The sequence below is a fragment of the Pongo abelii genome, chromosome 6 (assembly GCF_028885655.2).
Source record: "Pongo abelii isolate AG06213 chromosome 6, NHGRI_mPonAbe1-v2.0_pri, whole genome shotgun sequence".
NCBI classification, from domain to species: Eukaryota; Metazoa; Chordata; class Mammalia; order Primates; family Hominidae; genus Pongo; species Pongo abelii.
Window position 1 is genome coordinate 82,885,409 of NC_071991.2, and position 14,128 is coordinate 82,899,536.

Here is a 14,128-nt window from a genome sequence, read left to right on the forward strand (position 1 = left end):
TAACAACTACAAACCCTGAACAAAATATAAAAAGAAATTATCTGAAGACCCTGGAGAGAGACCAAGACAGGGAGACGCTAGAAAGAAGATGAGACTTTAAAATGGAGATAGTTGTTGTGAGTAGAGTTCCCTTGGTTTTATCCCTTTCCAGGACAGGTAAAACTCTGATAGAAAACTCTCAATTTTACTGACTTGAATAATATAAGACAGAATTTAGGGCAACTACGGCTCCCCAAAAGTGAAGGAAATAAATCTCAAAAAGAAAAGAGTCAGAGAAGAGGGGCCTCAGATTCTGTGTATATACTTATGTGTAGTCTTTCACTGACCACATAACCATGTGAATGTGGAGTCCAGGAGCACATCATACTTGTTTAATATGTATTTTTTAGTGTATGAATGAAAAGATGATCTAACAGCCATACCCTTCATAGAACATTCCAATAAGCTAGAATAGCCCATATCAAATTTATTTGCTTTAAGAGGTCTGACAGAGAAAACAGAACATCTCAAGGTAGGATTAGGGCACCTTTACTAATCTTTAAAGGAGGTTTTTCCATTGTCCCTTGTTTGACATTTGGAAGTTGTTTAACACCTGAGTAATGAACCACAGTAAATTTTGTTCCAGATGAAAAGTGTTCTTTTATGTTGTAAAGTGAAAGGATAGATGGAAAAGGATAGCTTAAAGAATGCTACAAAATGGTGCAAATGGCCATGGAATATTCACATGCCCCTTGGGCAGCCTTTGCTTATACCCAAAGGCACATACACATGCCCAGTCTGAAGACCATAGTGCAAAGGGAAACACCTGTTCGACCAAGACTGCAGGGGATAAATGACAGGGTATAGCAGACCTTAGGGACTGCCATCCTCTAAAGAACCCACACTGGAAACCTAGAAAAACTTGACAAAAATTTAAGATGCCCCCACAGGAACTCACCCAGCATTGTAAGTTTCCTATTGATGTTGGCAGCCTGATCCCTGCAGATATGTACTGATCTTTGCAGACATTTATAAGAATTGTAGTACTGTTAGGTAAAAAAGTCCCTGGAATTTATTTGTCAGATCATTGATAAGCAGCTCTTGTTTGGATACTTGATCAAATAATATTGAATTAGGAGTTAAAATATTTTCAATCGAACAACATTATAAACACTACCCAAAGCCATATTCATTTTGATTTAATAAGCAACTGCTGCTCACTTTCTATATAAATATTATTGGGTTTAAGTCCTCAGGGTGGAGATGGAAGAGGCACCAGAGACATAAAGATGATGAATCAGGTAGAAACATATTTAACAGCAATTACACGTTCACTCAATATGTAATCTAGATATACATTAAATAAAACTTACTAAAAAAAATTAACCTGGCTAATTTAACCAACATAGACCACAAATCTTTATCATTCAGTCTCTCTTAAAATGTCTTTTCCTTCAGGTAAAATATTTAGAAATTGACTTATTGATTCTTCTTCACCTGCTCAAGTAAACATCACTTCACACTCTTCCCTCTGTGCTTAAGCAAACTGATAAGAAAACATTTTTAGAAGCTTCAGGGAAATGTAAATAATTATCTTTAATCATTAGAGATCACGCTGAACATATAGCAAAGTTTACTTCTGTTTTGAAACAAAACTTGGCAGAAATAAAATTGGCAGCTTTGATTCAGTGCCAAGTATTGTGGAGTTGGTACTATTTAGACCATTTCAAAATAATTTTTAAATATTTTATTTATTAGTATGTTTGTATAGTGGGGGATGTGGTTTTAGTTGTTTGCTGTAAGTTTCCAGACATATTTATTTGGCCCTCTAATAACTAAAGAAACAGAGAAGATACTCTTCAGCCTCTTCATTTTGCCTCAGTTTTGTCCATGTGAATTTGAAAAGTGAATCAACAGTCAGCCACCTCTTTTACTGTAAAGTAGCCTGTATTGCAGCCTGCCAAAAATAGAAAAGTTGGAAGAAGAGTAGAATGTGTTTGACTTTCGCAGAATCTGCTAATGTGTTCCTTGTAAATTTTCACACAAACTGGGTAGATTATTTAATATTAATAACACATGCCCCACTAGTCTGATCCATTTTTTCTCCTCTGACTTAACTGAGAAGAGAATTTTTAACTGTCTTAAAGTAGGCTACAAAAATTACCTTTTTTAGAAATCATTGTACATAGTGGCACTTATTTGTTTATGTATCTGTCTCCCCACCAGAAGGTAACTTCTTTGATGGCAAGCATTGAACTTTATTTTTGCAGCCCTAGCCCAGGATTGGACACAAAAATGCAAACACAGTTACTGCATCAAACGTAGCCACTGTTTTGAAAAACCAAAAGAGCTTATCTAAAGTATGCATTTTAATCAAATCCTGGCAGAATATAGGAAACATATGGCTGTTATTTTTAATTCTCCTTTGCCAAATTTGTTTTACAGCAAAACAAAACTAAAACATCTCACAAAATTTTCCTTAATGTGTTATTATACCTAACCATATGAAATCAACACAGAAGTTGAATCTAATACCCCAGTTTTACCAATGAGAGGGAGAAATTGCAGTAGTTTTTTTGTGTGTGAAAGCTAAGAGTTTTTGTGCACACGAAATGTATCATGAGAATTAAGTATACCCTGAAAATGAAATATGCACAGGCTTGGCCCTTGCCAAAGTTTTCAGAGTGCTTACTTTTGGCAACACTTGCCTGGGTCTTCTCTTTGTGAACCTGTGAAGACGGTAAGTTTCTTAGGAGTAGGGACTCTGTTTGACAACTTTGGATCTTCTAGCCTGCTGCCTGCAATACAGTACAAGCTCAATAAATATTTGATAAAACACATTCCAAATCTGCATTCTCTGTGATCCCCCAGCCCCTCAATTTTCCTACTCTATGGTTTCAAAGAGTGATAGGACAAAATGTGTGTGTAATCCCTTCCTGAGGTATTGGCATTTTAGTAAGGAAAACAGCTTTAAGCTAAAGAAATGAAACCCTATGGCATGTCAGGCATTCTGAAGATGATGGAAGGCATTCTGAAAGGCAAGATAGTATTCCTCAGCTCCCTGTTATACATGGTAATAGGCCTGTAGTGCAAATGATGCCAAGAATAGTTCATGGTGGATTTTCAATTGCTCAAAAGTAGGACGTAGGCCATGATCATTGCTTTTTGTTGTTTCCACAGATAAGCTCTGGTCTCCTTTCTATTTCTCATACTTAAGGTCTTCCTCTACCCCCACCACAACAGAAAAACACCTCAAAACATTGCTTACCTATTATAAGGTTGGTCTTTTCTAAAAAACAAAAATTCCAAAGCAGTTTACATTTGGAGGCACTCTTTGCCCCCCATCGATGTTTCTTGAGCATATTACCACACAAGATTTCCTATGTTATGTAGATTAGAGGAATTTTCTTAAGTGTCCTTGAAAAATATAATAGGAAATAAATTCACTACTGAACATCTATCTTCTATGAAGTTTTGCGGTTGACTTGATTTATTAGACTAAGGAAAACCTGTGTTCTATAATTCTGATTCCATTTTTAATCAAATTATTATAAATGCCCTTTGGGGCATTTTGTGGAAAAGATAGATTAAATAGTGTACCCAAGTAAAAAACTGAAGGATCCCTTCCACTTGAAAGTTACATACTGCTCAACAAACTGTATGTTTTATTAAAACATGAACTGGTAGTAAGGGCACTGAATAATGATATGACTCATTGAAGCCAAAGTGGATAGTATGGCTTTTACTTACATATCATTCACAGTGGCAACTATCTCTTTTTATATTAATGAAGAAAATAGAGTATAACTCACAAATTTTATCTATTTTTGGCTTCAAGTATTCCTTGTTTTACTTGGGAGTGATGCATTTATATTATTTGAGTGCAAATTTTTGTCTTGCAATTTGGGAGATCATACTACTTACACAAAATTACACTGGTGTGACTTATCTTTAGAAAGCTAGTGGAAAGTTGCTTAGCTTATTTGATCTGATCTGAGTGACTTCCTTAATACCCCATGCTGCTAATTAAGAAACCATCTCAGAATGGAGGTAAGGACTAACCCTAATCAAGAGGCACCATCATTTTGTTTAATGCCTGGTTTACTCCACCCTTGACGGAAAGGTTATAATTAAGTCAGGGGCTGTATGACAATATCTTATTCATGTTGATACTCCCAGAGCTAGCTTAGTTCCTGGCTCATAGCAGGTGTTCCATAAATGTTTGTTCAACGTAACTGAATTACCTTGAATATCTTGGGCACAGGATTCTTAACCAGGGGCCTAAATTAGAAATTCTGAAAAATAGTTTGAAAACAAAAAGAGAGATGAGGTATGGTTCTGTATATTTCTTAAAAAATTATCAGGTGACACTGATAAACCACCTTAGTTATGAAACACTCATCTAAGTGCTAAACTATTTTTGTAAAAAATTCTAATAGCTTGATCACCAGATATTTCTAATTATTTTCATGAGGTGTTTATTTTAAAAATGAATAGACTGGTGATTTTTAAAATTTATGTGAGCTTTTGAGGCCTTTAGCCTCCAAGCAATATCTTACGTCAAACCCAAATATGGTCAATTCTCATTTTTATTCATGAATTCCACTTTTGCAAACTTGTCTTTTCCTATAAATTATTTGTAACCCCCAAATCAATACTCCTAGCAGATTCACTATCATTCACAGACATTCACAGAATGTCCAGAAATTGGAGCCACCTGATGTGCAGCTCCCAGCTGAGGTTAAACAAGGAAATGCTCTCTGTGCCTTCTTGTTTCAGTTCTCACACTACGAACAAATGTCCTTTTTGTGGTCTATTTAGTGCCACAATTTTTACATTTTTATGAATTTGTAAATTGGTTGGTGATTTTATTGTTTTAAATAGCCCCTCAAGCATAGTATTGAAGTGCTGTGTGATGTTCCTAAGTATAAGAAAGCTGTGATGTGGCTTACAGAGAATATGTGTGTGTTGGAGAAGTTTTCTTCAGGTAAAGTAATAGTGCTATTGGCTGAGAGTTCAGTGTGAATGAAGCAGCAACATATGTTAAATAAGGTGTCTTTAAACAAAACACATAAAACAAATTAGCTATCAATTGCTGGGTGAAAATGTTTGTGACCAGAGGCTTACAGGAACCTAACCATGTGTTTCCCCTAGGAGCAATGGCTCAGTATTTGCTATTTCAATTTTTGAAGCAACTTTATAGACCATAACTACCAAAAATAACAATAATTAACTGTATATAAAACTTGAAGCCAAAATTGCTCTGGGTGACAAAGGCATAAGACCATCATCTTTGTTCTCTTCCCATCTTCTTCTCCCCAAGTGACAGCCTCCAAAACATATGCTTAATTTCTGGATCCAGAAAGAATACGGCTTTTAAATAAGAATAGTCTTCCAAATGAATCCAGAGTAACAACTGAATTTCACATTTTATTTATATATTTGGGTGTTATGTAAATATAGCAAGTACTTGCTTAGAAAATACAAAACTAACATTATATTAAATCAAATAATCCCAGTTAGGAAGGTAATCAGATGGGGGGGAGGGAAGCCAGTGCTTTTCTGAGCCAAATATAAATTACTTTTAGATTACCTGGTGTTTTTAATTATCTGCACCACTGTACCACTTTGGTCAGAATCAGAGGTTGATTCTACCTCTGACAATGTCATATCTGCCTTCTCCTGGGCCCAGGGGGCTTTTCCCTATGTTCAATAAACCTTGAAAGAAAAGGAAACACAGTAGAATATCTGTTGGCTCAGCACAACAGGTTCTGAGTAAACAAATTATTACTCTTATGCATTAAATAAAATGTATGGTTTGGAAAAGGTTGCTACAGTACTGAAAGTCACTTCATGGCTATCTTGCTTTTTAAGGAAAAGGCCTAAAATGCAGTCAAATTCAAAATAAAGTAAGAAGCAACATAATGTAAAACAGAGTATTTGGTAAAATAATAGTAATGCAATTAACCACTCCCTAATACCTAAGATTTTGAATGCTAAATTCTGTTGTCATTATTGTTGTTGTTATTGTTTTTAAGACATAAGCACAGCTAAGTACCCTCAGTCAGGCATCCTCAACTAGGGACATTTTGCTCCCCAGGGGAGACTGGGCAACATCTGGAGACATTTTTGATTGTCAAGAGTGTGTGGGAGATGCTACTAACATCTAGTGGATAGAAATTGGTTATACTGCTAAACTCCCAACAATATACAAGACAGCCCCCACAACAACAAAAAAAATCTACTCCAAAATGCTAATGTACCAAGATGAAAAATCCTATTCCAGGAGTGACTAGTAAATAAAAGTATTCCATTACTCAGTACAAGCAATGGTTATTTCTAACAGACAACAATATTAATCTGACTCTTCCAAAGGTGTGGCTCCTACATCTGCGTTGAGTTCTCAGCAAGGATGTCATCCTAATCTCTGTGCCCAGAGAGCACTTGATCCCAATATACAAACCAAGGCTCCCATATGAAAACAAAAGCATAAACAGCAGCTAGGCTCAGCATATCTCCTGGGTTTATACATGAAATTTATCACCTGACTCTCTCCTCTTTACTGCTAAAGGAACATCATCAACAAATCAGTGAATTTCAGGAGCAGCATTAAAAATATATGGGTTATCTGCCTCATTGGCCATAGAAAAGGGGCCATAAAAGTCATGCATCAAATCCTTAGATGGTGCCTAAGATTATGAGTCTGACAAATTGCAGGAAAATGAACCCATCTGTGTAAGTCCCCAGAATGCAACAAGGAAGAACGTTTTGTGGACTAGTTTTCCACTGGCTTATTTGGCTATTTACATGTAATAGCAGTGATCTGTGCATTCACTCTGATTTGTGGGTATAGCAGGTGGCACATGTTTACAGATGCTTGGGAAACTGCCTTGCAAGCTGAATGCAGATACTTTGGCTTCTTTTCACATTTGCTCTGTGCTCACTGGCAGATCTTTACCTATGTCTTTCTCTGAGTATCTTTCTTTCTTTCTGACAGGTGAGCTGCAAGATTTTGCATTTTTTCCACCAGTACATGATGGCCTGCAACTATTTCTGGATGCTCTGTGAAGGGATCTATCTTCATACACTCATTGTCGTGGCTGTGTTTACTGAGAAGCAACGCCTGCGGTGGTATTATCTCTTGGGCTGGGGTATGTATTTTCTGCAGCTAAGTTTTGAGTCACTTTCACCTCTGTCTGTATGCTTTCAGTCTTCTTCTAGTCTTGGTCTCAGAGAATAGAGTCAAGACCCAGGTCCTTCAAGGAATGATGGAACACAGGTACTGGCAGGAGTTCGGTCTCCAAAAGACCTGTAGAAGCCTTTTAACAATCTCAATCCAACTGTGCTGAACATGAGGGTCTGCACAGAGAAGGAAGATAAGGGTGACTTCCAAAGGGTAACTTCAGGGAACAAACCTAGCTAATGATGGACACAAAATGTGCCCTGATTGAGAGAAGATCTGATTAGGCCTCCTTCTGCTTTATTCATCACATGTTTGTAGAGCAAAGGAGAATTTCACATTTTGAATTATGTACCTCCCCTACCCTGGCTTCATCTTCCTTCGTCAAGAACATTTCTTCCTGTCAATTCATCAGCAGGATTCCTCCAGTGAAAGCTCAGGAAGTGGAGTCCAGCTGAGAGGCAGATATAACCACAAGGGCTTCCAAGTAGAGCCTGTGTGACATCATAGCACATGGCATTGGCTCGGGAAAGCTTAGGGCTGGATTGTTTAAGCTGTGGCTGCTTCTGTACAAACTAAGGCAGGGTGCTGAAGTCCTTCAGGGATGCTCTAGAATTGCTCCCTTTCCCCCAAGGCTGCTGAAAGTCCAGCTCCCCCTGGTGGAAGGGAACTGAACAGAAGGTGAGGCAATGAAAGAAAATAAATGCTGCGATAAAAACACATGCTGCCTTATCAAAAAAAAAAAAAAAAGTTTCAGCCTTACCTTGAAACTTCCATACCAGAGGAGGAACTCGCGGGCCATCCCTCACTGACTATAGAGCCAAAGGCTTCTCTCACCACATCGACCCCACATGATGGGTGACTGTGACTCTGAGAGCAGAGGCTGTGGATGGCCTTCAACTAAGCTTGCTCTTTAATGCAGCAGGCTGGGGAGCCCCTACAAATACTGGTAAGAGAAGAGAGGTGTAGTGAGGAGGGAGGATAATCCAAGGGATTTTTTAAAAACATCACCTTTTGTATTTAAAGCCCTGCCCAACAGGCATTGTCGCCAACTTTATAGAAATGTGCTTGGGAAGTCATATAAGCAGCCTAGAGTCTTTCCTGCAGTCTGTAAACTGCAGAAAGGGGCTGGTGTTATGCCATACTGGTTTCCATAACACCCTTACATAACAGGAGTACATGGTTTTAACCAAATGCATTGCCCAAGCCCAATGGGATAATCCGATAATGGTGGGTCAATGGGGCAGATAGGCAGGATGCCTCAAAATTGAATTGATGATGTTACAATTATTTGGTTGCAAGCAACAGAGTAAGATGTTCTAACTTAAGCAAATACAGAGAAGTTGTCAGAATCTAGTGTATCTCATGGAATCTAAGGGCAGAAATACAGTCAGGCAACTAAAAGGGCTGTAGCCTGGGACCAGATAAGCCAGGAGCTCTCTCCCCCTGCCTTTTGTCTTTTGTTTTTCCTCTGCGTATCTGTTTTTACCCTTCTCTTTCTTTACAGACCATGGACCACAAGGTCTCTGCTCCCTCCAGTTTTCATAGTAAATACATCCTCCCCCAAAGTTTCCTGAGTACACATGTTTCTGTTCCAGGCACTCACAGAAACTAAATGCCCATCTTTAAGTTCCAATTCTGAATAGCAGGACAAGAAAATCTGATTGATCCAACTGAAGGCAGGTAGCCTACCCTGGTTCAATAAACTGTCGCCAAGAAAATTGAGGGGGATGTTGTCACATAGTGTGAACATGTCTAGAGATTGTGAACCCTCCAGCAAAGGACTGAGAAAGGGGTCTTTGTGAACTGTACAGGCTGTCTAGGATACGCACCAGATCACCTCATCTGCATGGCTGCTCCCTTATAAGGAGAGCAGCAGCTGCACCCTGTTTCCTTAACCATCCAGTGAGGTTAGAAATCAGGCTATCACTATCCTGCTGGTTCCACATCAGGTAACAGGTTCTCCTGCTCTTTCCTGTCCTAAAACAGGTCAAAATTTACTCAAAATGGTCTTTTACTATTTTTTTTCTCTTTTAGCCCCAGCCTTCCACAGAGACTAATCTTTCCTTTCCCTGGCCTTCTCATCCGTATGTACACCCTCTCAACAATTTCTAGATTTCCAAATCTGGTCATGCCAAGAATAGACTGGATACAATTTAATCACTCCAATGGCAATTCTGATCATCACAATCATAATAATTGGTGCTGATCAAATGCCTTCCAGTCAAAGACCTGAAAATAACATTCCACCCCAAACACACACACAAACACACACATACTTTCTGCCAGATTTATTTCCTTTGAAATAAAATCTGTGGTATATTTCTTTTACCAGTTTTGATTGTTCAAAACATCTATCTGCCATACTCAGAAAATTTTTCATGGGAAAAAAAGGCTGTAAATGTATTCTTGTCTGTGACATTCAGCAGAGACAAGGGCACCCTGGAAGGAACAATTTATGCTGCTCTTGGAGTATACTGGTGCATTGTGAATTAGTTATAAAACTTTTTGGCATCGTCATAGACAGCTCAATGAAGATATCTGCTTAAAACACATAAACAATTCAAAGGAAAAAAGGAACAAGCTGCTCAGCTGTATCAAAAACAAAGGCAATGATAATAAGTAAATTGTTTATGTGATACCTTAAGCTTCTGTAATCAACAACCATTTAAAACTTCATTTGAATGATTCAAGTAGAATCCCAAAGAACATTACACTTAGTAAGGTAAGCACAGAATGGGGAATTGCTAATCAATGGTTTTACAGATTAAGTAATGCAAGATGAGTAAATTTTAGGTATCTGCTGAACAACATTGTGCCTATAGGTAACAATTTTTTACTATGCACTTCAAAATCTGTTTAGAGGGCAGACATGATGTTAATTGTTCTTGCCACAATAATATAAAAATTTAAATTAAAAAAGGAATTAGAGGGATTTGCACTTCTGTAGGTGGACTTTTGGAAAGATAGTCAACCAAATAGTTCTAAAATGTAATGTTTTTAGCATGCCAAAGCTAAGACTATCTTTCTACATGCACACACACACACACACACGCACACACCAAAATTCCACCAAACTCATTACTGTTGAAAAATCACATTGCCAAATCTGAACCCTGAGAACAAAATTGACATATTTTAAAGCAGTGGGTTCTTTCTTAGAACTTTAAGCAAGCATTATCTTTGGATGGGAGGACAATGGGTGAAATTAATACCAATTAATTTCTCAAGAAAAAATAGTTTCACAGAAACTTTATAAAGTTTAATGGAGCAAGAGAATAAGTCTCTTCTGGATAATATTTTTATTGTCCTTTGAAAAAATTTTTCACATGAAGAGAGTATGATAGGTTCCAAATTTTACAATGCCAGAAAAAAATCAAAATCTACATACTTTTAAAAGATTCTTGAAAGTTACACTGCAGAAAATATGGCCCAAAAAAGCCCAGTTGTGTTATAGCACCTAATTTGTTTGCAGGTGATGTAAAGCCCATTCATTTAATTCAGCTGTGAATAATGTTACCAATTCTAGGATTTGGAACCAATCTCAAAGACTTATAAGAGACATTGTAAACATCAGCCACTGGATGAACAAGTATCTGCTGGTGAAATTCTCCCCAACAGAAAATCAAAGAATGGTTCTTTCAGTAGTTGCTCCCTTCCAAGTCTGCATGGCACCACTTAGTAGTCGATTTCTCTCCAATTGAAGTAACTTCAAATACTGAAGTTTAGTTCTCAGGAAGATCACTTATTTTGCAGCCCTCTCCAGACTGTTTCTTTGCCTTGCCTTGCTCGTTTTCCCCTTGTTAGAAATCAAGGGAAGGAAATTTCCCCCATGGACTTCTATATTGAACAAATAGAATTTATTAAATCCCTCTAAAAAAATGAACCCTACACAGGATTATTCTGAATCTCATCATCTTTGGTGGGAGGAATGGGTTGTTATGGATCTTGGGACCTTGGGGAGAAGAGAAAGAAAAAAGAAAAAAAAAAACAGAAAAAGCAAACTACCTAAAAGGAGGCATCATAGCTAGAAGAAAGCAAAGAGCCCTGGGCATTAAAAGGTGTGGGGTCTATACTCATCTCCAGATGAAGTAGAAAGCACTTTCCTTTCTACAAAATGATGAGGTAGGATTCAGTTTTCCATATACCTCTCTTTCTCTCTAATTCTAAAATACGCATCTCAAAATAAATCCAGAGACTTTGTTTCTCTTTCTGAGCCCGTGGAAAAATGGTATGTTAGAACTGCTGCGAATAACACAATCACGTTTTGTGTAAGCAAACTCAAAATTATTTCAGGCCAAACATTAAATCTATGGTCCTATTGAATATATGCTTCCTAGGTTTAAAAGCTGAGGTTGTTCTTCGGTGAAAATTCAATATTTTGAGACCCCTTTTTGTATATAACTCACAGAAAATAAAAATGCATTGATTTAATTCCTTCCTAAGACACATTTCTTAATCTGATGACAATAACAAAACCTCTTTCTACAGATGTCTCAGTCAAATCAAACAATATTCTATTGTTGTACATCTGAGTAAAAAGACTTATTTTTTCTTTTTTAATGAAAATTACAACTTTAGGTTATACTACAGAATAAAAATTGATTTAAAAAATTATAATCTAGAAGGACATATTCCAATAACTGTGTCCATTTTTCTGTTTATAAATTAAAAAGTTTTTTTTTTTTTTTACTGGCACTTTTTGAGTTTAGTCAAGGAGGTACAGTAAGCTGCCTTCATAAAGTTTCTCTAGCCAGAACCTACAGAAGGTAGGGAATGTACTGGCTTCTCTGAAGTATTCATATTAAAAGGAAACAGAATCACTCCATGAGATATAAACATACAGAAAAACAAAAAAGCCTAGAAGAAAGAATGTGAACATCAGCTAAGGCTTTAGGAGCAATCAGACTATTGCTTTCATACACCATCCCAGGTCACATCCCTCTGGGGTGACCCAGCTCCTCTCCATGAGAGAGCCCAGTTCACCTACAATGAAAGGCTTTCTGGTCTCAGTTAATAGTCATCATTATAAACATAACAATGGTAATAATAGTCATAGTGTACCTACTACATTCAGCAATTTGTAAAAGGCTTTTAATTATTTGGATGCTCTTAACCAAACTCTCCAGAAGCACATGATGTTCTAACTGGGAGCATTTTGACTGGCTTGACCAAAGATGATTTTTGTGAAAATATCAGGGGAACATCTTGACAGATGCACTCAATTTGCCAGTATTTTTGCAAGTACACTACCATTTTCCATGCAGCTGTACTTAAAGGTTATGACCAAGAAACCAAGTGTGATTTGTACTTTTCACATTTGTAGGGTTCCCGCTGGTGCCAACCACTATCCATGCTATTACCAGGGCCGTGTACTTCAATGACAAGTAAGTATTATGGTGATGTTTAAGTTAACATATTCATAAACAAAATGTATTTGTGTATTAATTGTCCCCTTGCCCTTTTTCAGCTGCTGGCTGAGTGTGGAAACCCATTTGCTTTACATAATCCATGGACCTGTCATGGCGGCGCTTGTGGTGAGAATTAGTTTTTTACTGCAATATTAGTAGTATTATCTCTTAGTTGAGATTTCTGCATATATAGTTCTATGTATCATATGTTTTATAACTTCAAAATGAAGCTAATTTGACGGTATTCTATAGTTAAAAAAAGCAATTTGATTTTAGACTCTTCAAAAAAATGCCTTTTACTTACACATGGAGTGGTTATCTTGAGCTCATTTTCATTACAGACTCACACTATAATAGCAATGTAGCTCATATTTTAAGATTTTTATTACTATATTCTCCTAGGTAAAGGTGGGAGGCCAAGGGGCTGCAAGAAGCTTGCTTGTGTTATGAACATCTAGGATCTTTGAAAACTTTGACATTCCAGAGCTCTAAAAATCTTTGGTTCTGTGAACTTAAGGTCCAGAAATTCAAATATTCAACACAAGCTCAATTAGTGAGTTAGTAATAAATAGTGGACTCCCAGCCAAATGTCAGATTCTTACTGAGGATGCTACGGTTCTTACTTACCTAGGATTCAGTAGACTTGGCCTCATGTCTTAGCTCTATCATCTACCAGCTCTGAAAATTTAGGTAAATCAATTAACCTAAAAATGTCCCCTGATTTTTTTAAGGAAAAAGTTAGATTAAATAATCTTTCAGGTACTTTTGGGAGATAATCTCTAACTCTAGGTCATTAAAACTTAGTACTGCTCCATATCTTTATCTGTTAAAAATAATAAAAACAATAGTAGCTACTCATAAATTCATGATTATAAAATATCTCCTAATAAAATAATAAATGAAGTAAAGTGAAGTAAAAACTTTAGCAATTATTCTTGTATTTAAAATTCTAAAACACGTATTTCTTGCCTTAATTATCTAGAAATTTTTAAGGAAATGCAGATTCTAGGATCCAAATTATAAATGTGTATCTGAGATGAGTATATGCATACTTCCCTGTGAATGACCATAAATTAACAGAAATTGATATATTTGGGATTCTTATTAATTTCATGACTAAAGGAAATGCACATTAGTGCATTTCAAAACTAAAAAAAAAGATTCAGCAATTAACAAGGTGAATCATTTATACCTTAATTGTTGATTTTTCTCATTTTGAAAGAGCTGCCTGTGTAAATATGGGCACTTGATTTATGACAGCAGCACTTTTGGGCAGAGGAAGGAGATGGTCAATAAGATATACATACAGAAAAAATATCAAACGTGTATTTAGTAGTTGCATATGTGTGGGGAAAAAGTAAATTCTGATTCCTTCCACATCCAGACACAAAAAAATGTGTTTTTAGTGAACTGTAGGTTTAAATGTGAAAGACAAAACAATAGAGGCCCCCCAAAAAAGACACATTATGTGAGTATCTTCATGAGCTTCAGAAACAGAAAGATTTCTAAAGCAGGATACAAAAGGCACTTAAGGAAGAGATTGATAAGTCAACTACAT

The 14,128-nt window shown here is 36.8% G+C and overlaps 1 protein-coding gene across 2 annotated transcripts in view; it reads left to right on the forward strand.

The window, feature by feature from the left end:
- The window catches only part of CALCR (calcitonin receptor), a 153,267-nt gene that overhangs the window by 126,861 nt on the left and 12,278 nt on the right, over nt 1-14,128 (forward strand). For both annotated transcript variants that reach the window (XM_002818256.3, XM_002818255.4), the window contains 3 exons: nt 6,977-7,130; nt 12,486-12,546; nt 12,630-12,696. In XM_002818256.3, the coding sequence (XP_002818302.1) occupies nt 6,977-7,130; nt 12,486-12,546; nt 12,630-12,696 (282 nt within the window). The remainder of the gene's footprint in view (nt 1-6,976; nt 7,131-12,485; nt 12,547-12,629; nt 12,697-14,128) is intronic.